General features: G+C 38.4%; 1 protein-coding gene across 4 annotated transcripts in view; it reads left to right on the forward strand.

Moving 5' to 3' along the window:
* MYO1E (myosin IE) overlaps positions 1–26,177 on the forward strand; it is a 93,071-nt gene that overhangs the window by 18,143 nt on the left and 48,751 nt on the right. For all 4 annotated transcript variants that reach the window (XM_075764881.1, XM_075764882.1, XM_075764884.1 and 1 more), the window contains exons 2-4: positions 16,908–17,051; positions 19,704–19,793; positions 20,714–20,808. In XM_075764881.1, the coding sequence (XP_075620996.1) occupies positions 16,908–17,051; positions 19,704–19,793; positions 20,714–20,808 (329 nt within the window). The remainder of the gene's footprint in view (positions 1–16,907; positions 17,052–19,703; positions 19,794–20,713; positions 20,809–26,177) is intronic.

Consider the following 26,177-nt stretch of genomic DNA (forward strand, 5'->3'; position numbering starts at 1 on the left):
AGTTTGAAAAACCTAAAGATAAAACACTGAGGCTTTCATTAACTGGATGCATTAACAATGGAGTGAGTCTGAAATACTAAAAATCGTATTCTCAATAGCAAAATAGCAGACTTGCAGATTTGTTCAGCTGCTGGCAGCCTTTATATCTTGCTTGTTTAAAAAAAAAAAAAACAAACCCAAAAATCTGTGTAATGAGTTATTCTGGTCTTATTGGATTTGGTCTTATTTAGCTAAGCTTTGTTGATACTCTTTTCTGTGTGTTTCTGAAATGTTACCTTGGAGAGTGTTTGAAGCTCCAATTCCATAATTAATGAAACAAATATCCTTTATTTCAGTGTGACAGATTAGATGGAATCTGTAACTTAAAGTTTCAGCTGGTCTTCTGAAATCTGAAATGTGCAGACAAGGAGGAAAACTTCAGATGTGTGGATTATGTGCTTTTTTGCTATCTATAAAAATGGTTGGCTACCTCAGAATAGTAATCCTTACAGTCCTGTAGGGACAAATATTCGTAATGGGCCCAGATATTTTTCACAGAAGCAAGGGGAGAATGGTTCTCTCTTCAACAAGACTTAAATAGGCATAAATAAAACTGGTAGAATAGGTTGGCAAGTTATTACAAATACTTGGATATTTCATGGTTCTTTGTTCTTTTTTAATTATGTGTTCATAATTAGGAGAATTTTGTTTTATAAAGCCTCAATTAGTTTCAGTATTTTAGGTATTGAATAATTCATACTAAACTTTGTTTACACGTTCTTTATGACACCAAAGAACCTCAAGCAACTGATTAAAAAAAGACTTACTGCATTCCTTTATTCATAATTATCCTCTGGTAAATAACATTTAGATAAATTATCTTGGCAAAATCTCACCTGTGTTTACTTAAAGACTGGTACTATGCTGAGCCTCAGCATTGCATTATGAGGGCTGCCCAAATCTTTCCCATCACCAGATATTTTTTTTTAATTTCATGGAAAAATGTTCCAACACACTTAAAGTTTAATTCTAGTTTGGCTTTTTCTTTTTTGCAAGGGGTCTTTTATTTCTTTTCAGGTGTGAGGAAGGCAAAGAAACTGGTGTGGAAGGAGAAATATATTGGAAGGGTTTTTCAAAGTTTGTGACAGCTCTGTGCGGAGTAGTTGGAAATAATGCTAAGTTGAACTCTAATGGGTACCTACTCACTGAGTATCTCTGGCGTCTGCATGCGTCACTGACGATGATGGTGCAGAGCTGAGGGATGTGTGGCAGAATACACTCTACTGACCTGGTACAGGCTAAAGGTACAGCTATTGGTATTGCATTTGAGTCACATTTTTAGCACACCACTTGAAATCGTATTTGTTTTCAGCAAGGCAGAGTCCAAGGCAGCATTTATAGCACGGTTGAAAGACCTTGACCTGCTCCTGTGGTCCTGATGGAGTCATAAGGAATGCATTGCTTAGCACGCTGATTTGTAAGCTTAGAGGAAAGCTACTTGAGTACAAGTTGGGGTTTAAGCGAGAACTTTATTTTTAAAGAATGACAAATCTTGGCTTTAATATGGAGCGTAGAAATAGGTAAAGCTGCCTCAGAGGACTTCCATAGTGTAATGAATTGCAGCAGCTAAAAGTTGAAGGATACTGATAATCTGAGCACCTGGTTTGTCCAGGCTGTTCAGGGGTGGATGGAAAGAAACAGTGTTCACCTAACAGGTGTCTTTTCTGAAGCAGAATGCTATGCTTAGATGAAAAGTCATTCAACTGGTTTTCATTTACATTTAAAATTTTTAGTTTGTGTGGGTTTGACTTGGAGCTCAGAGTTTGAATGAGCCCAGAAGTTGAAAGCAAGGTGCATCACAAGTGTTTAAGTTTAATGTGTTTTTGTGTTGAAGCCCTGCAAGCCAAAGTCTTCAGCCACAGTTTAATATCTGAGATTTAAGGTTTTCTTGATTCCCCCCCCCCCCCCCCCCCCCCCATTTTGAAACCTTGTGATTTAGTTTGAATTTCATCTGTTCTGAGTTTTCATTAAGAAGTTTAGCATTTTGCTTAACATAATAAAAGCTAGCTAGCCTTGTGTTTTGGAGATAAGATGCTAAACTGTTTTACTATTAAGGATTATAAACAAGTAGCTGGATTAATCATATATAAAGTTATCTAACAAATCTTTGAAGACTTAAATGGGACCTACAATTTGATAGGGATACAGATGATGGTGAGGAAGGAAACCTAATGTAGAATGTAAGTCATGCTGAATACCGATTTGTATCAATTTGTCGGGGGGAGAGAGAAACAGTTGGATTGGGCTTCAGTTTTTGGATGCTTTGCATCTTGTCACTATATTTGAGTATTCAAATGAAAAAGACCTTTAGTTAAATGAGGTGTCTTTGACAGAGAAAATATTAATAATTTTCTGACAGGAAGCCAACGTCAGACATAGAAATGGAAAATTAGAGGGATGAGAATGCAGCATCACATGGCACTGCTACAGAGATTCTTTTAAATAAAATTAGGATACCTTACCTGCAGTGGTATGCAGCAGCTCGTACTGATTCAAAGCTGATACTTATCCATTCACTTGATTTCCATTTAACAGAAATAGTTTGAAACCTATGTATATTTATGATGCTGATACTGAATTACAAGGTGTAACAGACATTTAAATTTGGTCTTTTGCATAATTCTGCAAAATCAGTGATAAAGTTACAGGTTTTGTGAAATGGCAGTGATTTAAGCCTGCTGGAGTGCATTCTTTGGCTGGCATCCCTGCTCAAAGCATAGTTATGCTAATACAACATCTGTGAGACTGAATCTAATACCTATCCTGATAGTATCCGTTTCTTGTAGCAAAAATATGAAGAGTGCTAGTTTGCAAATGAACTTGCTTGTTCACACATCTGGTAAAAGTCTATAGTTACAAAGATAGCTACATGTCTAAATTAGTTTTCAGTTGGCTTTCTTGCTCCACTAATAGTTTGAATGCTAGATATTAACATTAAACATTCAAACATATTAGAAAATTGGGGGGAAAATAGCTGTTTCAGTGCTAAAACCTGTCTTTTGTAGACTAATAGGAATTATCACTTTACCTATTAAGTGAGATTCTGCCCGTAGTTAATAAAACAAAGATACTGCAGATGTAGGGATTGTACACGTGCATTGGTGTAGTCTACATAATAAACATAAGGATCCAGTGTGCTAGCTGTTGAAGGTTATATTAAAAAATGTTGGGACAGACACTTCCCTTACATAATTCAACTAATAACATGGTGTTTCACTAGAGTAGAACGAACTCTTCATATTCCCAATGCATTTCCATGCTTCCACCTTTTTGGGGCATCAGCCTCATTGGCAGAATGCAGTGAACTACTTAGCCGGTGGAGATTGTGTATATTTTTAGTTTTATTTTGTTGGGTGCCCTTTGGATTATTATGGAAATATAAAAGTCTACAGAGCCAGGATACAAGTTTAATGCAAACATGGAATCTGTCAGGAAGAAGATATGACAGCCTTATAAAATCTTAAGCAGACTGAGTTATTCAGAAAAATGTTCAAAGAATAGCATTCTCGTCATATTCACTTGGAAGGTACTGTAATAAAAGCCAGTGGAGTAAAATTAACATTCATTAAATGAAAATAAGGCAGTTACTCTGTATGAGTGAAGTATTACATGCTGTATTTTTAATGTAGTTTCTTCTGAAAGCTGCCCTGGACTGAATAATCAAAACTGTTTTAGAAAATTTGTGCGATGGCAAATGTTAACTTTATTCATAATGTGCATGGGGAGGATAATCTGGTTATGAGCATATCTCTGTTACAGACACTCAATGGGACCTGCTTGCCCTGGCATAGTGTAGTTACTGGTTAAAGTAAAAATCAAACCCTGATAATGGATGAATGGACCTGTGCTTGAAGTTGTCCCCTGACTGTTAAGCACTTTCATTATCCATTCACTTATTTCCCACTTTTGTGTCTTTGCTTTGAATAGCTTAGACTTTTCCTGCTGTCACCATGTACTTTGCAGAAGAAAGGTCTCTTTGCCCCTGGATGTTTAGGTTTGGTCCTTAGGTGCACAACTGAAGACCTGAGTGGTCTGCCAAGTTCTATGTATTGGGTCTTAACATCCTTGTTGTAGGATGAGGGGAGGAATTGGGCTATCAGACTGACAGAGGAATGTGCTTTTGGATGGGACTCCTGTGAGCTCCAGAAAGCATGCACTCTGAAGCTACAGTGTAGTTGGGTAGCCATCCTCAACTCTTCCACTGGAAGCAGATAGTAAGCACTTTGCAGGTCAGGCCAGAGATGAATGTACAGCTGAGAACGTGGAAGTAGTATCTGTTTGAGTCTCCTACACGGTCAGGTCTGATGCATACTGCTTTTCACGAGATTTTGCTTCATGTTGCTTTTTGATTAATAGCAGCTCTTCAGGAGTTGATGTGAATTTGCAGATTTGGTCCATTGGAAAGTTATGTAACTAATTCCTGAGGTGGAATGTTCAGAGGAATTCTTGTTTGTATTTATGTAACAATAAAACGAGGAAGCATTTGTATCTGCCATGCACTGAAATATCAAGGTTAAAGAGTTAAAATAAAGGTTTAATCAATGTATCAAATAGTCTATCTACCACAGTGTCTGAAGTTAAATCTGATTTCTTGCATGAATAGCAAAACATGAAAGCTAATAAAAAGGAATTTGTGGGTTGAGCCACATGTGTCTTACCACCCAGGTGTCAGCTCCACTGTAGACAACTGAACACCACTCCCTGAGCCTTTCCCCTATTGCTCTGAGTCAGTATTGCTGAGGTAAACAGGGTGCTGCTGTAGTCCTGCAGCTTTTACTCTGTTTACTCAGCGATCTGTGAAATTAAAATAAACATAGCAAGCAATTTTTATGTTAAACCTCCCCCCAAACAAGCTCCTCCAGCCACTGTCACAAGTGAGAGGAGTTGATGGCTCACATGTGAAACGGGGATATCCGTGTGTGGGGAGCACTCCTGCCCTTCCCTGAGGGAGCAATAAAAACTTTCCAGCTCTTCACTGCATATCCCACCTCCCATTGCCACAGCTGTCTGGTGCTGCAGGACTGCAGTTCCTAGGACTCTCTGTGTTCAGGTAGTTCCCCCCCAATACAGTGACCTGTGTAGAAATCAAGTCACCTGAGCTCTACATCTGAACACAGTCCGAGGACAGATTATGCAACTCTTTAATCCAACATGATAGTAGATGTTCTTGAAGCCACTTGATTGGGAAAATCCCAGATAAACCTAACAGTATACCTTGAAATTCTGCAAGCAGAACTTCTGCAAATGAACTCTTTATCCTGGGGCACCATCCTGGTACAACACAATAGTGATTATCTTGTGCTGCCCTGCTCATCCCAGTTGAAACAGCACTATGCATACAGGAGGGCATCCCAGTTGTAACAGTGGGAAGATCAAAGCAAATCTCTCAAAAATAGGTTAATTTGAAACCAATGCCCATTCATTCCGGTGTCCACTTTAAGAAGTTGACTGCATGCTTTTTTTTTTTTTTGTAGTATCCAAGCAGTTAAATGTTACAACTCTGAGCAGTGCATTACACAAAGTTTTGCTATGTCAGCACAAAGGTGCTTTTTGGTACATACTGCTGAAAACCCAATCTTGGCCACAGTTACCTGCTGTGTTGCAGCTTTGGCTGTTTCATCATGCCTATTACAATAAAGTGTGTTTCTTTAGCCTGAACTTCAACAGGCATGTGACTACGTGACAATATCTCCTTAAAACAAAAAAAAGTTTATATTCCTTCCCTCTGGTTTGTAAATAAATTCGGAAAATAGCTGTATTTATACCTAAAAGGAAGGAAAAAAAAACCAAAAGAGATGCAACTGTAGTTTTTCAAAATTGTTTTAAATTCAGATGTGATTTGGGGGATTATTTAGCTAATGTGCTTATTTTATAAATCAGCCTTTCAATTTTTGTGGAATTGCTACATACTTTTACTCAACTAGATGAAGCTGTTGGCATGAAAACATCTAGTTTGATGTTCTTGTTTAAAAACAACAGTAATAAAACAAGGTCCATGCCAATTTCTATAATCTGCCCAACCTGTTGTATTCTTACATCCATTAGCAATTGATGAGGACAAATACACCCAACATAACTGTAGTTGCTCAATAATTTATTGAGACTAATATAGTTTCATGTGTGGAATATAATAGTCCTTACTTTTGCTGGAGTGTGCTAGTGCATCACGTTGGAATTAAATTGGGTTGTATCCAGAGGTCTTATGAATATGTGCTAAGCAAATGAAAACAACAACAACAAAAAAGCAGGTTTGGGGTGGTAGGCAAGCCAATAGTCTCCATAGGTAGTGTATTACTAAGTTAATGAAATGGGCATGTTGGAGCATGGGTGGTTTTATTTAATTAAATCTCTAAGCTAACCAAAATTAATCCATTTATTGAGATTGTTTCAGTTTCTTTACATATCTAGGAAGGATAGTTTTGCTCTTTCCAAAATAATATACTTTTAAAAAGTTCATTCTGTCATTTGTGCATGAGAGCCAGTACACTGTACTAAAATTATTTTTAAACAGCTTTTTTTTACTGGACCGTTCAGGCAGTAAAAAATGGTGTTTGTAGATCACAGCTCAATATCCAAGAACCTTAAATCTGGCATAGAGGTTAAATTTTGGAATGCATAAAAAGGATAAAAATATAACACTGCAGTTGTTATACTGCAGTCACAGTTCCTGTTTCTCTGGGACATACACTGGGCATGGTCTTAAAAGCAGGACAGATAAAAGCAATCTTGGGCTAAGCAGCAAAGGTTGTTGCAGGGTTAGAAAGGCTGTCATAAATAGTTATTTGGTGACATTTGGGATTGTTACTCATGCAGACCTCCTCCCCTCGATCAGTTATTTCAGCAATCTAGGCAAACTTGAGTTGCAGTGGCTGAAAAGCCGATAGAGTTTGTGCAACAGGGCAGAGGGGGTGCAGGCTGTGCTCTTCCTTGGGCAGGAGGGCAGGCTGCCAGGGCCAGACATTGCCCTACCCCGGGCCCTTAGTGCTTCTTGCCTTGATTGCCTTGCTGTTAATCAACCAGGTAACAAAAAGTTACTTTTTGTTCATCTTCCAAAAGTAGCAGACTACAGATTGAAAACAAATTACTAGATTTTGATTATTCTGATTCATTAAGCTTTTTCAATGATTCAGTATATTTAATGGGAAAAAAAATAGCTGTCTTGTGTACTGATGCAGAATAGAGAAGAGAGGGGGAAAAAAAAGCAAACAAAAAACCTCCCAAAAAACCTGAAAGCCTTAGCAGTCTGGGAAAATAGTTTATGACCCAAGTGTAACATATCTAGTGTGTTAAAATGTGTAGAAATATATTATGATCTTAATGAAAAATCAAAACAAAGGTCTTACTGGTAGACGCATAGTTTTAATCCGAATAACATATCCATGCAATACAATACACTAAGATGTTTACTATAATTTTATTATGTAAAAGTTTCCTTTGGCAATATTATTTCAATAAAATTAGGTGCTGAATGACAAAAATAATGTTAAAGTTTTATACTAAATTCAAGGCAAGATGCAAAACTATTAGTTCGGCTTCTCTTTTTGTCATGCTTCATGATTATGGGTGGTATTGCTATGGAACATGTTTTTCAGAGATGTCATAATTTATTGGGGTGTAACTAAAAATACAAGTTGTAAGTATTTTCTTTCAGAGTATAGTCTCTTCCTACTTATAATTAAAATATTGAACTGATTATGTAAATGTTGTTGGGAACGAGATTTTCAGTCATTTGAAAGTGCTAGTGATGTCATTGGAAATAGATTCGGTAGATGCAGACAGAGTGGATTTGTTGTAACTGATACTCTTTGGTTACAGTGGAGTAGTAACTAGAAGGTGTTTTAACAGGAGCAGTTTTATTCCCTGGAAATTCTACAAATGCTATAAAGATTTCTACATCTTTAATACCTGTAAAAATGAATTGATTTGTCCTTTTATCCTTCAGTGTTGTATTGTTGACTTATCAGTTTAAATATTAAGTAATTCAGAAATATTGCCGTCCTCTTCATTTTCCATTCTGCGTAGATAAAGAGAAGCAAAACCTGCAGCTAAAAATAAGGTTAAAATAGTTATTTTTCTTCTTTTGACATTTGGTGGTACACCTGAATCCAGTAATCTTCTGTGGGAGGACTGCGTGTCTACACAGGGAAACCATGACAGGAGGAACAGGTAGCATTAAAATCCAGTCAGAGACCAGGTCTTCCAGAAGGTATAACGGCAGGTATTTGGTTCTCTTGTGTAGATAAAGAAAAATTGTATAATTCAGTTTAAGACTACTGAGCTGCTTCCCCCCCCCCCCCCCCCCCCCCCCCCCAGCTATTTTGTATGCATTAGTGAAATAGCAAAGGCAGATCCTCAGGTGCTCAGAGGAGTGAGCGATAGCAGTTATCTCCTGGTTGTGCTACTAAATGTACACTGGTATGCCAGGTGATTAGATCTGAGGAGATGCTGTAGCCATCCTCTCATTAAGACCTCTGTATCTTTGTGGAAAATAGAACAATGTGATACGGGGAGGCAATACTCGGGGACCCTGGGCTAATCTGCTTTCACCAGCTAACTTGGTGAACTGCAGAATCACGTGCCCTTATTCTGCTGAGGCGAACAGCCATCCTTGAATTGTCAGTGTGAAAAGGTAATTGGAGGCTCCAAGAGCAGTCAGACTGCACAAAGTCCCCTTCCAATAAAGGCCACTGTCACAAAGCCATCATCCAGGGGTACTGCTGGGGACAGACTTTGGCCTTAAACTCTCAGGTTAACGTCTTAGCAGTATCAGCCTGATGAGGAAAGAAATACCTTGATCTTTACTATGAAACAAAAGGTTCAGTAGAAGGGGGGGAACAGAACAGCGGCTTCCAGCTGCTGTTCATGTGCAGCTGTACAAAGAGGGCAGTGACTGAGCAGAAAGGAATTCACTAGGGTGATTGTGGCCTCTGAGCATGGTTTGGTGCTAAAGCCTGAGGTTCCAAAAGCTAGGAGCTGGGGCAGGGAAGTGAGCACTGACACCAGCTATAACAGGACATGGCTGGGATGGCATTATTGTAATATGTCACTGGGTTTACTTTCTCTAAAAACTTCAGCTGGCACCAATATAGCGTATACCATACAGCATCAAAATGCTGTCTTCTAGCAGTGCATCTGCGAGACACTGGTCCATGCATAGAGCTTCTGAGTCATGCTGTTCTGAGATTTTTCTCTTTGGAAACCAGATGGTAAGCTCCCAGTTGACTTCAGTTTCTTATTTAGTTTCAGAATGATCAAGGAAAAATATTTTCAGTCTGATGCTAAAGGAGAGACAGTGGCTCTGAATTTACTGATTGAGTTTTCAAACTACGTATTTCACTTAAAGACCATAATAATATTTTTTGTAAACTTGACACACAGAGGAGGACTCAGAATAAATTCATCATAGACAAATTGTTTTCTGTTGTTTTAAAAAACAAACAAAACAAAGAGACCAAAAGAAGCTAACGTTCCCGAAAGGGTGGAGGAAACTTTGGGGGCATTGAAGCTGTGGAAATCTTGTGATATTTGGCCTCTGAGATCCCAGTTGCTATGTAGGATTTTGGGACAGGTGGTATGCAAATAATTTCAGAGCCTCTCTTTTCCAGGGAGATATCAGGAGGAGGAGCCAGTGCCCATCCTTTTTTTTTTTTTTTTTTTTTTTTTTTTTTTTTTTTTTTTTTTTTTTTGTAACGATGGTGAAGGAGGGAAGAAAAAGTTCACATACACATATATACCCCTATATTGTACAGGTGCCAAAATGAATTTTAATACTCTATGGAACTGTGATAGCAAGTTTGGGTTAAAATATACAGTGTTTTGTAGCATTACATCTAAGGTGTGTGATTGCACAAACCGCCTTGAAACCTGTTTTTAATGGAGAAGAGTGACAGATATAAAAGCTTTATTACACGTTCAGGACTAATACAGTCAAGGTGAAACTTGTTTGTTGTAATTGTTCTTTTGTATTTCCTTAGCTTGCAGAATAAGTATATGGAGATGCAGACTGCATATACAATTTACAGATCAAGAGTTAGGTGTGCATTGATGCTGCTCAGTGAAATGATTGGGGGGGGGTTGTATGTGTATAGACACACTCATTGACTAAATTTTGCTAGTGCAAGGCCTATCCTTAACCCACCACAGTCACAGGAAATTTTGCTACTAATGCCATGAGGAACAAGTCTAACTTAACAACAGCTCTGGACACTGCTTGATAGTCAAGTAAGGCAGCTAATATCTAAGAGCAAGTCAACCACATTAAGTAGTGAACAGTATTGCATTTCCTTGAGATTATTTCTTGGAACATCAGGCCACAGCCACCCAAAAAGCTGTGGGGTAAGCAAACATGAATTTACAGTTCATTAACTGCTTTCTGGTATCTGCCCACTGTCTCTGTAAATTGTGCCAAAAAACTTACGCACAAAAGCATGATCTGCTCTTAAGCTCATTCCCATCATTATTCTGTTCTGTTGAGTAGCTGTGCCTTTTTAAAAATAACCTTTTAAAAATATTGGTGAAAATTTATACTGATGCAATACATGATCCTCACAGTCAAACACTGAAGTAACTTTTATTTTGGTAATGTTCTGTTATTTATCTTACAAGAATGCTGATGTCTTTCCTGACTCCTGAAAATGAGCATAATGTGTATACCCTGTAGACATCTCACGTTCCCATAACCTCTGTTGTGTTACAAGCGTGCATTTGCTACTCAGGTAAGCAGGCTCTAGTTTCTGTCTCCTCCCTGCTCCCGGCCCCGGGGCGTTGGCTGCTCCCTGGCTGCGGAGCCCGGAGCAGGAGGTGCTGCCAGGTGCTCCCTGGGAGCTGCCCCGGGGCCAGGCCCTGCTGGGGCAGGCGGCACCTGCACAGGAGCTGATGGGAGCAAGCGATTGGGCAACTGGGATCTCCACAGCCTACAACCAGCTTGGATTCGGTCCTTCTCGTCACAGTGGGCTGAATCCACCCCTGTCCCAGAGCAAACAGTGAGAACTGATGATTTTTCCCCACAGAAATCTTTTTCCCAGTATTTTATTTCCCTAGCTGTGGTTTTTGGGATATTAACCTGCTACTAGTTTCCATTCCTTAATAGATTTTTGGTATTTTTAGTTCTCTGTATAAAAAAAACCTGTCCTGCTGCTAGATGCTCAATATTTTTGCTTTGCTATTTCCTCAAATCTTAAAGCACTGCTTTCTGTCTCCCTTAATATTTCCCTCATGTTAAATTTAAATAATTTGCCTTTTATCTTTGTCCATCTAGCTGCTTCTGCTGTCTTCCTTTAATTTCCTTTCTGAAATATGGTCACATCATTGCAGCCAATATATCTATTTCTTTCTAACATTACATACACCAGAGATATTTTGTAGTACTTTTATCTACTATGGCTTCTCAGTTTTGATTACCTCAGTCAAGGACCAAAATTCATATTAAGTATTTCTCCAGTATTTACTACTGAGAACAGCAGACTCTTTAATTTTATAGAAATGTTTGAAAGATTCCTGTAAGTGGATTGTAAAGTTTGCTATTTTGATGGATGGTATAATTAGAAAAAGTTGTGTGTGGGTTGGGTTTTTTCCCCTTTGTTAGATGGAAACACTGGTACAAATTATGCATGTATGAGACTAGCAATATGCCTCCATTGGTACAAGCGGTGATATCAGGTGTAGAGTAAATGGTACAGCTTTTTCAGGTTTGTGGCATCTTTGGTTAAGGTGATAGCTGTGTATCATTTAGTATTGTATTTATAATACTAATCTGAGTAGACAGACACATGCCTCCAAAACTACAAGGATTTTATGCAATAATACACTGTTGTAGCTGGAAAGGGAAAGAAAAGGTTGTGCTTGTGATCATTTGACACTCGTGGAGGCTCGTTACTCCCTCGTGGAGGCTGAGTCCCTTCTGCTCCGTGATGGAGGATTGATGTTTGCTACTGAGGAAAGCTGTCAGAGATTCAGGATGGCAATTTTTCCCTTTGTGGAAATGAGGAATGATTATTTATGGCACGTAGGTGGTTGTAGTTTAGACAGAGTTCTGATGGAGAGAGAAACAAGGCTCTTTCTCAGAGGCAGAATATGCAGTCTCTTCTGATCCCTTGTTTTTAGTGCTTTATTCTTAGACGTACTATTTTTAAACAGCTTGAAATACAAAAATATTAGCTTTTTTTTCCAGTTAAAAGAAAACCCTGTTGTGACACAGCATGACTCAATCTTTTTATAGCCACATCAAATATGTGTTGCTTAGGATAATGTAAAAATGTATAAACAATAATAAAGGCAAATACAAGAAACCCGCAGTTGCTATTGTAACACAAGGTGGAGGGCAACAAAAAAGAATGTTCTGTAAATAAATGTCTCATCAATATTTATAATTCGTTCCAAACAAAGCGATAGCATGCTTTAACCCTATCATACCCAAAGCAGTACAGAAAATACAGATGGTATTTAGTACATAGAAAGTATTTTACATCCCCTCTCTTGGTATTAATGTAGCAATTGTCTTAATCTGTTAATGAGTGGGCATTAAGGGAGATGTACAAAGTGAGAGTAGAATTAATTTTTTAGGTTCTTTAGAGTCTTGATTGTTTTGATGCTGAAGATACTAAAGTTGTTGAGGTGGAGAGGACAGTGCTGCCTAGTCTGTAGCCAGGTGGTGACTGGATATGCGCTCCTGAAGCAGTACGGCTCACAAACAGTAGGCTCCTAGCTCACAGGGTCATCGTATGACTCATAAATATTATTCTTGTCAGTGCAAAGCAGATCTGATTTTGAGCCTAAAACAGCAACCAAATGAATAATAACAGCTGACAGCAATGCAGTACACGCCTTTAATTCCAGCTTCACCAGCCCAGCCTCCATTCCCTGTGCAACGTCAGGTGCTGGGTTTGAAGCTCAGGGAGAGCCTGGAGGAGGCCTGGCAGCCGGGTGGTTCAGCACTAGTGTTTCCACTTCTGTGGCTTTTAGCAGGCTGTTGATACGGTTTTGGGTTTTTTTGTACTTTTCCTAATCTGCCAAGCTCATCTTTTTTTTAGCTGCTTAGGCATTGTTAGTGCTGACACAAAAACTTCTATTTGCTTATTTGTTGTACAGTTAGATCACATCTTTCACTGAGAAAACCTAAGAGAAGCCAAGTTGCTATTTGCTGACATCCGAACTGCACGGCTGGGCCTGGGAATGGACCGCAAGCTCTGAGCCTCTGTGTTCACCCAGACCTGACCATGCCACAGGGGAGCTCTGAGTTACCGAGTCCTGTCTGTGGCTAGTGCTCACATGGGGGTGTGGAGCATCTCCACTGGCCCTTGTTCTCCTGGCTTTGACGTTCCGTGAAGGGCAACGGAGGACAATTAGTAGTTGAGTGAGTTAGTCCGAGTCCTCCCTGCAAAGCCGGTTCAAGTTAAGGTGGACACCAGGTAACTAGCTCAGATGTAAATTGTCTTCAGATTAGAGTACTGCATTTTTATGTGGATGGTAGAAAGCTCTAGCTAAAATAAAGGTTAAATTCTCGACAAATATGCAATAAGAACAAATCATTAGTGTTTGCAATGTAGGCAATTGAAATGCATTGTAATTTTTAAGTATATATCCCTGACCTTTAGGAAATAGGCAGCCTGGAGAAATACAAAGAGTTACTTTCACAACTGCTATGATGTGGAGTTTTTCAGATGATTTATGACAGAAAGATTTTGTGTGTGTGTGTTTAATTTCAAAACCATATAAAAACCAGTTGACTCTTAGCTGGACATGGTTATAGTACCAGTTGGAAGTGACTGAAGTGGATAAATTCAGGTTAGACTGTAGTCCTCACTCATGCTTGGAAGAGCAAGAACTTGGGGGTGGGCGGTGCCCCGTAGAAACAGCACTCCCTGTTTTGTTGCCCAGACCAAGGCGGCACTAGCCACTGCACGTGGCCATCTCACTGGTGGTAGGTCCCTGGAGGAGGGAGGGTGAGAGCAAAACTTAACCACAGATGCAGTTAGACACTACTAAATCTTGGGCTTGTTTCTAGATCCTAGGGAGAAATCTGGCAATAATCTGGTGATGATTTGCTGCTTCTCTGTGTACTTGCATGTAAGGCCATGCTTTAAGGGAAAAAAACGTAGTCCCAAACTACTGCTAAAAACTGCCATTTAAAATGTGATACAATATTAATGTGAACTAGTCAGTGCTACCAGTCTCAGCTGTCTTCTGTGCTATTGCTTGCTTGGATATTCAGGCTGCTGCCTTTTTATTAAATCTCTCTGCATCCTTTTCTGCTTGACTGTATGTGATACTGTAGCACTCAGATTGGGTTACAGCTGCATGTTAAAGCAGGGTGTAAGCGCCGGGGAAAGCTGCTGTCAGGGTAAGCTGAGCCTTCCTGGCTCTGCCCCTCTTGCGTGTGTGCTGGTTTGTGTTGCTTTTGGGGAAGAACCCTTTGGCCTGGTAGTGTGTGTGGCTTAGTCACAGTCAGCAACAGTCACTGACTTTTACAAAGCCTGCTGTTTTGCAAACTGTGTGCACATTTTCCATATATCTTGTGGCTTTGTGAGCTTTGTGCTCTTCTCATTGAATTTACTGGGTCTGATGCCATAGTTTCCAATGGGAACCGTGCCTGTTTTCCCACTCTCATTTCTTATACGCTGTCTGTAGCTTAATCTATTATCTGATACCAAACCACACTCTGTATAGCTTTGTGAAGAATATAACTCTCTGTATTTATTTTGATACCATACCTTTTTTTTTCCATCCTGCCAATTCCTTTTTCCAAGTGTAATATCACAAATAGCTGGTGAGTACACTGAAGGAAATTATGCTTCTCTGTTGGACTTCTGTTTTCTCCAATAACCCAACCTTCAACCGATTTTTTTCAGTCACATGTTTTATAACACTTTCCAAAAATTAATTGGTTCCTTCATTTTCTCAATGCCTCCAGATCACTGCTTCCATTGTGCAAACATACAATTGACAAGGTTCACACAAACTAAGCTAGTTTAACATTATTGTTTTATTGAAGCTCCTGTAAGGTTGTGGACGGTTCAAGAAAATTGATGAGATTGTGTGTTTTCAGACATATTTACCTCTCCTGTACTATACTGAAAAGCATTCTTTTCATTCAAGTTTGCAACTGTTCTTGAGTGTTGTTAGCAGTGACGGAGCTGCATCAGTGGTAGCAATGGCTGGAGACTAATAGAAAACACACATAAAGCCTACAGGTTGTGTGCTGTCTGCAGTAGTAAAATGGTCTGGTTTTAGTGTAAGTGGAATTTAACTGGAGATAAAAATCCAGTTGGTCCTTGGTTTTGATGTCAGTTGAGATGAGGCTAACCTATAGGCCTGACTCCATTTGCTAATAAACATTATGCATGAAATCTGTGTCTCCATAAGTTTTTGTTAGATTCCACCACCACCCCGCTCCCCCACCCCCGATAGGTGCAGTGATGTTTGTGGAAAAACATCGTCTGAGACTAATGAACACTTATGGCCAACCCAGCTTAAAATAAGAACCTTGTGCTGCCCTGACTGCATTTGTAGTTCCCACTCCTATGTGTTGGTGTTGGTACAAGTGCTTGACTATTTTACCTAGGGAAACAATTTGGCAGATGCACTTTTGTGTTAGTACAGTTGCACAGGTCATTTGCTAGTGCAGAAGCGTGTACGCACAAAGTTGCACCTCTAAATTGCTGATGTCCCATTTCAAACTACTTGAGTGCAGCCAAGGTGTTCTGAGTACTTACATTTTCTTATTTAATCTGTAAAATCATGCATTATTTTATTCTGCAAAATACTTTATTATAATAAATTGCTTATATTCTGATGAATATGACTTGATCCCATAACATACATGAGACCAATATAGCTAAATCTCATTATTTGAAATTGTGGTATTAAAAAATGAGGGGAATCACAGAATTGCCTTTTTGTTGGCCATGTCTTCCTTGACAGCATACTTGATAGCTTCAGTGTTAATGTTCGTGTGTTAATTCCAGCATTGCTAATTTCAGTGTTGCTTAAACACAAATTAAAGTATAGAAAGGCAAGATGGCAGAACTCCATTAGCATTATCTGCCAGGCTACAGAAAATAGGTTTAGGTCTGGAGAGCAAATTTATAGCTGAATTAATTGCATTGATCTAGACTGGATTTAAATTGGTGGGTGTATCCATAGAATCTAACTACTGTTCAAATCAGCTGGGAAAAAGCAGATTTTGATTTCAACTGGTACAGCTTGAAATGTCATGAGTTTTCAGTAGCTTCCTGAAATAGTAGTCTCTAAGTGTGGGGAGAGAACATCTATTTAGATGTCAGTTAGGCGTGGTGACTAACAGATCAAAAGGGACTGTTAAGACATGCAGCCGACAAGCTGCGTAGCATAATCTGCAGAACGGCACTGAACTCTTACTGTAGCAGGCGCTCAGCTTTCATTTGAGTAACAGCATCTATCCAGGTTTGGCTTAAAAGACTGTAAAGGATGCAGAACCTACTGTACCCAATTTAATAGTTCAGGTGGTAATTATCCTCAATACTAATAGTTGCACCGTAGGAGTGTAATTTTTGCATCCTTAGCTTTCAGTAACTGCATCTCATTTGGAATAATTGGGTTTTTTCTGCTGGATTTAGAAATGTCTGCCATCTGAAACCCCTTTTGTGTGTAGACATTCACAAACCCTGTGAAATTACCTTCTAATTTTTGAGGGCAGTGCAATTCCTTAATAGTTCAGAGGCAAGTTGGTTGACATCATTTATGTATGCTTTTATGTAATGCGCAAGCCAAGGAATAGAATTCAATGAAAGAAAAATATTTTGGAAGTTGGGATTTAAATAGATTGTTTTCAGTTACTTAAAGCTAATCAGAAACACAGTAACCTTTTTGATGCTTATTGTGCTTTCCTGCAGGGCAGCAAAGGACACTACAGATATCACTGGCAGAGCCACAATGTCAAGCAGAGTGGAGTGGATGATATGGTCCTTCTTTCCAAAATCACGGAGGATTCCATAGTGGAGAATCTAAAGAAACGATACATGGATGATTATATTTTTGTATCCTTTATACTGTTGTTTTTAGTGGGGCCCTGTGGACTGGCTAAGCCAATGGGAAACTAATTTTACGTGTGTATTCTGTTTAAGCAGGTTACTCAAAGATGCTGAGCTTTTTATGTGATGGTTCACCTGAGATTGCACAAAATGCTTTGTAAATTGAGCTAATTGTGAGGGTTGAAATTAAGATCTGAAAAATTATTTTAAGCTATTCTTTTTGATATTTGGAATTGTTCTTGTCATTGTTGAAGATAGACCAGGAGCTCCATATGTTTATATAGCCACATGACCCCTGAAGTTACTGCGGTAATGCTACTTCTAAGAGCGAGAATTAATAAGGTTAAGGCATATACATGTGTCTTGACACTATGTTGTCTTCTGTACCTCCCGGATTCTAATGCTTTCAAAATAGCATTTCTTTGGTGATATAACCATGTGAACATTTGTAAATGTACAGTGTTGGCACTTTATAATTTTTTTTCTATGATTAATGAAAACGTGAAAGATTTAAATACCTGAACATATAACCTAACAAGAAAAACAGATTTCAGTGGCAAAGATTTGGTGGGGGTTTCTTTGGTGGTTGTTTTTTGTTTGTTTGCTTGTTTTTAAATTTCATACGAAAGGAATTCCTTGAGATAAGAATAGTCACTATTTCATTTTTAGCTTTCACAATGTAACATGAGGTGCAATAATGAATTTGGTAAACACTAGTCAATACGATTATGTACTAGAAAGTGGTACTGTTTCTTCTGCTGTAGCCAGGTTTTCATACTTCCTAGTTGTATCTGGCGAATAGTTTCCTTGAAGAGCTTAACTTTTTTTAGCAAAAAGGGAAGGAAATATCTCCTGGTTATTTCCATATATTCAGATGGTTAAGAGCTAAGTAGCAGATCAATTTAGCAAGGACTGATACAGGAAAATTTATGTTGCAGTAGTGCTGACATTTCCATCCCAAACTGCAGAGGTTTTTAATATGTGTTTGAGTCCTCTGTTCAATAAAGTACCAAACCATTATTACATTTTCCTTATAGAAACATGATTACGTTGCACAGTATCTGTCAAACTACAGTATTGGGGCAAACTATGATGCTCTTCCTGTTAGTAACACAAGTGCTTTTGTCCCTGGGGAACACTGTATCTTCCATGCAGTATATTCACAGTCTTCAGTGCTTTGTGCTGAAGAAACGGTTTTATGCTTTTTTTTTCTTATAAAGATAAGTGAGATTAATATGGAGATGGTCTTTCTACTGAAGCAGGAGTAAGTATGTTTTCCAAGGGGACTGGTGGTCACATGAGGGATCAGTCATCTTTTAAAGCATTGTAATTCCCTTGTGTAGGGAAAAAAGACTCCTTTTGCAGTTCTGCGAAGGCTTTTCGTTCTACAATGGAGATCATCTCTTGAATCTTTCAATTGTTTGTGTGTTTCTCTGTGCTACATTGCATAGAGATTACTGAATCGGCCCAGAAAATGTTGGTATTGTTTACCAACAGAAAACTGTCACTTTGGATGTTTGTACTGACACAGTGAATGCTTGATTTATTATATTCGAGACCCAGATGATCTCACTCTTTTTTGAATTAAATTAAAAAATGTATGAAGAAAGCATTGCAAAATTAACAACGCAGTAATTATGTTCACCGGGTTATACTACTTCTTCTCTAATGTGCTACCATTTTGTGCTGTGGCACCACAATAATAGATCCTTATGTAGGATAAGCCAGCAGGATAAATGTTAACTTTCCTACTTTTGTACAGCAAGCTTAGACAGTAAGTTTGCCTATGAACCATTCCCCATTGTTAAATGAAACCTGTAGTACACCATTTTGTACTCATCGACGTGGTATGCTGCTAACTCCCAGCTCAATGAGCCAGTCCTGCCTGTGAAGTAGTGTCAGTTGCTTCATATGTGTACGCTGTAATTCTAATTCCAAAGGTTTCTAAAGTATTTTGTAAATGCAGGTACGCGTGCAGCTGAATGCAGAATGGTGAAATACTAACATTCAAAAACGCTTTCTGGGACTAGTAAGAGCTTGAAACTGAGTGTCGTCTTATAGGGCAGCCTGCAGGATAAGTCTCCTAGGGACTGTTAACAGTTACACTCATAAACCCCACCACATACTGAATTACCTAATTCCCTTAGCTCCCCCAGTAGTACAGGCAGCTCGGTGAGTAATTGTCCAGTTTAGCTCAGTAGTGGCTGTTTCCATCCAACTGTGCATGCTCAGCACTATCTCTGTGAGATCAGAATGTGTCACTATAGCTTATTCTGCAAAGGTCAAAACAATCTTTTCTAATGCTGGCAGTCTGACCTCCTCAGTTACAAAGAAGTGAAACAGTTCAAATATGCCATTTCCTTTCTGTATTTTTATTCAAGGTGTGTCATGTTTGGGCCTCTAATACATGTGTCTATACTTAGCTTGTCCTAAAATAAATATTTTGATAGTATGAAAATATCCTATTGAATGATATGTTTATATTCGTGTAACCCTGCTATTTTCATTTTCATTAACAACTGTTGTAAGCTGTGGGTTTTTTACTATTATTTGAAGCTGTGCTGTATTATGTAATAGATGGAAAAGTTATTTGGCGGTCACTAGTGGTAAGATAATACTTTGTGAAACTGTAGTTACCTTAACTTCTTTTGAATACAGACATATATTGGCTCTGTATTAATCTCTGTGAATCCTTTCAAGCAAATGCCATATTTTGGGGAAAAAGAAATTGAAATGTACCAAGGAGCAGTAAGTAAAGCAGTCTAAAATGTACTGCAGGATTCAGAGGCATGAAAATATTATTGTACATGGTTAAACCCTCGGAAGCATTTGTTTGTGGGTTTTGGTAGCGTTGTACTAGCCTGGGAGAACTTGGCTGATATCCATTGCCATATATTGAGTCTTCAAATTGAATTCCCTGGAACATAGGATTAGTATTCCAAGAAAATGCTTGTATTGATTAACTCTAATCCATTTCAGGTTTCTCCCCTTGACACATCCCTCCTCTTGCAAAGGCAGTTTTTAAGCTATTGTTTGCTTAAAGTGTGAGGCACAATACAAAATGGCCATTAGTGGGTCTGGAGACAATGACTTGAGAACTCTCAAACTGGACAAGAACAATAAAAAAATTGAGATACTAAAATTAGATGCCACTTTTGAAACTATAGCTTGAAGAGTGAATCAGCACAAGGACATTAGGGACCTAAAAATTCAGTTTCCCACTCTGCTCGAGTTGGGCATGTCCATAGATTTGGGAAACCATTCAATTTGAATGGACTCAGTGGATGAAAATGAGACATACCAGCACCAGGCTCTGGGTAGCGGTTTAGGTAGTTTATTGTTAGCATGTGACCACTGATGGAATAGGCTTAAATTATGTGAGTTTCTCTTGGACAAGTAATATATTTCAAGCACAGACCATTTTTAGAACACGGTGTTTATGATAGCTTAGGGGAAAATTATGGATGAGAGAGAGATCAGTAACAAAACCCAGACACTTTGTTTTTAGAAAATGAACAACAAAATTCCTGGGGAAAATTCAGCATAAAGTGGGATTCATAATTGTTTTTCCAGGAAAATAATTCTTCCAATTTAGATAAAAACGTATATTGCTCTCTCTGTGTTTTTTAATGCTGTGTTGAAAAATTATTCTCTATTTCCCCTCCTAGGCACAATATGAAAACCCACCACATATTTATGCTCTTGCCGACAGCATGTACAGGAACATGATTATTGACAGAGAAAATCAGTGTGTTATTATTAGGTAAGAAAAAGATCTGTAAAAAATATTTTATCATTTTCTTTTGGTGTTTTAGCTTCAAGAAGCAGAAAAATTTATTTTTTATTATATCAGTAAAAATCTTCTATGTCCGTGACCACTGAACATTTTGGGGTTTTCTAGGATAGCTAAGTACTTTCTGACCCTCCCTTTTGCTTTCCAGTGAAATCCTGATGACAGCTGAACCACAAGAAATCTTTCTCACATAGGCAGCTTCATGCCCAATACCAACATGGCAATAGCTTGAATGACTACATGAAAGAGGTGGATTAGCAACTATAGCAGTCACAGATACTGTTAAATCTAGCATTCTCACATTGACTGCATTTACTATACTCTGGTTTTAGTACTATTTCTTTTTTTTTCCCTGTTAAAAATAAATGTACTTTTGTTCCTTTTGGAATTTTGCTTGCATTCAGAGAGAAAAGGAGGAGAGAGATACTGGAAAATTAATTTTGTCTTCACTATTACTCTATTTTAATTACTAGGCTGAGGGAATTCACTGTAGAATTACTACTGAACTTTTTTAATGACAGGCATTACTTAAGTCTAAAATGATAAAAGAAAGTGCGCAGAGAGCAAGAACTGCACGATATTTGAGCTGGTACACAATACCTCTTCTGACTTCCCTTCTTCATGGACAACTTCAGAGGTGCAGTGTCGTGCACCTGGAACTGCACTTTACCTGTGGCAGTGGTCTCCAGAGTGGGTGCATGCATGAGAGGGGCTGTGCAGTGAATTCCACTGGGATGCAGGAAGAAAAAATTAGACCTTCAGTAGTATATGTATGTAATTTATCTTTTTATAAATTATATACATACATTGGGAGTGTGTGCTCAGACTTTTTTTAATGATGTAGGTATGTGGAAACTGTTGATTTTACACGTGGGAAGGTCAACCAGGTGTTAACAGTTTGCTACACTGAGCTGTACTCCTTTAAGGATCTCCCAATTCCCGGGCCCCTGGCTACAGCACGACATCACATGAAACAAAATGACCAGAGCTCGTATTCCTGTCTCTCATATATCTGAATTGTTACCTGAGCTCAGTCTTCCCTTTTGGAAAACTGATGCCTGTTGCTATGCTGAAGTTACTAGTCCCATTTAGTCAAATTCAGACCTGTTAGGAATGGGTAAAATTGGGATTTATTTCACTTTTTAAACAAAGTAACATCGCAGGCTCTGGGATGTTTCATATGAAGCTAAAGTTATTGTGAAAAACCTTTAAACTGTGGTGAATGTGATTAAAAATTTTTTGATCCATTGCTAATGCCCCAAAGTGGAACGAATGCAGAAGGTCACATTTTCAGATAGCCAAGGTGCAGACTTACAGGTTTACATTCACATGAGAATTCTTGTGCTTGAATGATGGATGACGTGCTCTTTGGAGTGTCTGCATTTTGTATGTGCAGAGTGAGTTTTCTCTCGGTGTGTGCACAGCCAAGTCAAATTCTTCTGGAGTTAATTGAAATTTTCAAAACTGAAACAAGAAAAATCATGTTTGCCAGGGACATCTCAGAGAGTTCCTCTTCCTTTCTACACATTTATTTGTCCTATGATTTTTCTTAGTACAAACACTGTAAAAACTGTGGACTAGACTTAAGGGTAGTTTTCGTGATGGTGTTTGATTTTTTTGGGACACTTTGCAATTATTTTTATGAAATCGAGTAACCCAGCCATTCACAAAATTGATTTTGTTTGGTTGATGTTTTTATCCATTCAACTACGTTTCATTTAAACTGTTTAGATACATCCTGTATTTTCTGGTTTTAATGTCATCACTATTTCTAATGACTACAGCTGGCTTAAGAATGAAGTTTCTTGAAGTTTGGAATTTGTTTGCTTACATTTTATTTCATAGACCAGAAGGCACTGAAATTCCTGCTAGACTAGAAGCTCCCAAGATGCTGCAGCTCTTGAGTGAAATGAACGTTCTAGCTAGCTTCATGTCAACTGCCACACCATCAGTTTCACTTAAATGCTGCCAAGGACTTTACCATTTCTGCCCCTAAACTGGTGATTCTCCAGTTCTGTTTGTCTGCAGTTCCACAGAAGTCTGCTGAACCTAAGCAGATTCAAATGAACCTTTGTGTTTCAGTGAACCATAGTTTTTGCCATAAAAATTTGTCCTGTGGAAAATGAGTGATGATAACAATATGGTTATTAGGAGGTGCCTATTTGCTTCTCTACTTCATGACTAGTCTGAATTTGGAGTGACTTCATTGAAAATCCCTGGTGGAACAGAGCAAGCTAGTACAGAAACAAATCCAGGTTTTTCCTTCTTTCCCCTCCTTCAAGATGGCAGATTTCCCCCCTAAAGAAAGGTTTGCGAAGAGAGAAAGAAGGTAAGAAGTGCAGTGTTGGCTGACTTGATTCACAGTCAGATCAAAAAGGTTACATCTGGCATATGGTGCACATGGAGTCTTGGGAATGGAGGCACAAGGATGATGGGGAAGGGGTTGGTGCACACTCGTGTCTTCCTAGAGCGTGTGGTTTGGACACCTCTGGCACCTGCTTCTGGACCTGGGAGGGGACATGGGTTTCTAGAGACTAGACATAGATTTCCAGGCAGGTGAAGGAAGGTTCCTGTGGTGTCCTGCTGCAGTCAGGACCCTGCGCGTGTGTGTGAGAATCGCACACCCTTTTGCCAGGACGTTTAATTACAGAATACTAAATAATGCATTTAGACAGCGATAGAAGAAGTTCCTCCTCTTCAAGAAGTCAGTGCATGAACTTGGGAAAGCAGATCCAAAAGAAAATACAGTTTTCTGAAAGGTGGAATGGATAGCAACCAAAAATAATCTTTTTATCTGATAATACTGATTTAAAAAGAAAAACTGTTAGCAAACAACCTTTCCAGGGCCAGGGAAGCCTGTTTCATTAGCGGAGTAATTGCAGCATATATGTGCATGTAATAAGAAAATCAGGTGTACGCATGCCTAATTATAGCTGAGGAGCTGTGAGCTATTTTGAATGGCTGTTAACAGTGTAAACATGAGGTTATTCATGGGCTGGATTCTGGCCTGCTGAATGCGGGTGCAAGAGTGTCTGCTTAGGTGGGCGGAGGGAGCAGTACTCGCAGTCGTCTTCCCTTGTTTTGTATGCACTGGGCAGAATTACAAAGGAAGTTTATTCATAAGTAATGCAGTTATGCTGGAGTTTAATTTCTCGTTAAGTTTATGTTTTACTGCGGCATGATATTTAATTTAAGCATTTATTGAACCAAGCTTGTAGATGTCTACTGCAGCAGACTGCATTTCTTCCTTGCTTTAAATGGTGGCCCTTCCAAACTATCAACAAGGAGTTGTCCAATCAAGATTTTAATTATGAAGGATTGTCTTCTGGACTATTGTTGTCCTTTAATTAAGAGAGTGGAGGTTATGATTACTATTTTTCTATTAAGTAGCAATAAATGTGTTTCTTCAGAGTGTTCTGTTAATTGCTTTGCTGAACAAAATGTCACTTTTCTGAAGTAGCAAATAGTCCTAGAAGAAACAATATGTCTTTCAAAGCATTATCTTTTTTGTATAGTGATTGAGACTATGTAATGTTTTTATTTTTAGTAAGAAAAGGCTCTGAGAAAACCGTCAGTAACACAGTCCACTTACTTTAAGCCATTATAGTAATTTTTTCAATCTTTAAAAGCCTCTGTACTTCCAGTGTACTTAAAACTACCAAGCTAGAAAATGACTCTTACACCTTCTTAAAAATAGCTTTAATAGCATCAGAGCAGTAAGATATATGTGAAAATGCTTCTGTATGGGAATCATTTGGCAGGAATGCTGCAGTTTCCCTGGTACAGTTGACTACCAGAGCTTTACTGGGGGCAAGATACCATCCCATCAGATAAAGTTACTTCAGTTCATAAATGATGCATCATCCTGTTTTATTCTAGTTTAATTGGAGCAATTTACTGGTCTCTGATCAATAAAGCATAAAACTGGAAAAAACCCTGTATGCATGCATAAATCCGAAGCAAACTCTGAAAGGCAGTCTTTTGGCCACATTAATATAAAGGAGCACTTATATCGAAATAGGGACTAACACTAAAATGGATCTATATTCCTCTAGGTCAATTTCCGTAGCAGACACTATGGAATGAGAAATATAAACCACACTTAATTTGAACAAAGAGAAGAAAGATAATTTATGCATCAAAGAAAATCTTACTGAAATGTGTTACATTTTTACTGCCTGATAAATAATACCTACTCAAATTCATTCAGTGTTTGGCCCTGGATCCTCCTTTGTATTCTGTTGAAACTGCATATGTAAACTCAAGATTATGATTCGGTTTAGATTAGTTTGTCTGTCTTGTTTTATGACGGGGTAAGCAAATTCACTGCGAGGAAATTTTGAAGAAATGTTATTTTAATTATCGAACTCTTGCTGATTTGAACTTCTAAATACAGTTTGCCATCCAGCAAACTCTGTCTGTCCCTATGAATGTAGTAGATGCCAATAATATAGGCTTTCTTCTTGATGTTTAGGAAAAGATGACTCGGAATAATAAAAATCATGGTCCACGCTTCACAGATGAGATGATCAAGAAGTATTTTTTCACCTTTTCAAGTTTTCTGTTTGATCTGTAAAACTGCAGTCAGAGGAAGACAAAAGCATGAAAAGAAACAACAAAAAAAAAGCCTTTCAGTGTTTCTGTACTGTTTCAAGCTTTAAAGATGTAAAATGGTATTTGCAGCTTGGCAGTTTGGGGAGCTTTTTCAGAATTAAACCTTTGGAAATGTCTCCATTACTCGTGCTGATAAGGAGCTATGAGTTGACATTCTCCACAAGTCCTTTTCTCCTGTGCAGGACATGCTGATGTTTCTCTGGCAAACATAGCTAAAATTCGTGCAGGAAAAGATGTGCATTTGATCCATATCCAGGAACAAGTAGGCGCAGGACTGAAGAGTCAACAACATTCACTGAAATTATTCAGGAGCTTAAAGATAGCACAGATTTTCACATAAGAAAAAAATTGTTTCAGATATCTTTATGACATTGAAGCAACATCCGTGTGTTGTTTTTTTTGTATTAGTATAGCTCTCCAGGTCAGGGTAAATTTCGTTCATTAAGGTCAAACCTGACTTGCGCAAAGATTTATATAAGTCTAGAGAAATTCTATTGAAATGAAGTTAACTTTAAGGTATGAAATAAAAGTGGGAGGTTGGATTGTCTGGCATGCCAATCTTCTTTCCCTCTTGAGAAGCTTACTAATCACGAGAAGGCAAATCTACTGATGTTGTAAACATTATTCACCGTTGAAGTGAAATATTATAATGGAAGGAAGGAATTGTGAAAGCTAGCATGGAATATTAAGACTTCTTGTACCCTGTGTCAAGAGGCATAGGAACA

This window comes from Balearica regulorum, chromosome 12 (genome assembly GCF_011004875.1).
Source record: "Balearica regulorum gibbericeps isolate bBalReg1 chromosome 12, bBalReg1.pri, whole genome shotgun sequence".
Taxonomy (NCBI): domain Eukaryota; kingdom Metazoa; phylum Chordata; class Aves; order Gruiformes; family Gruidae; genus Balearica; species Balearica regulorum.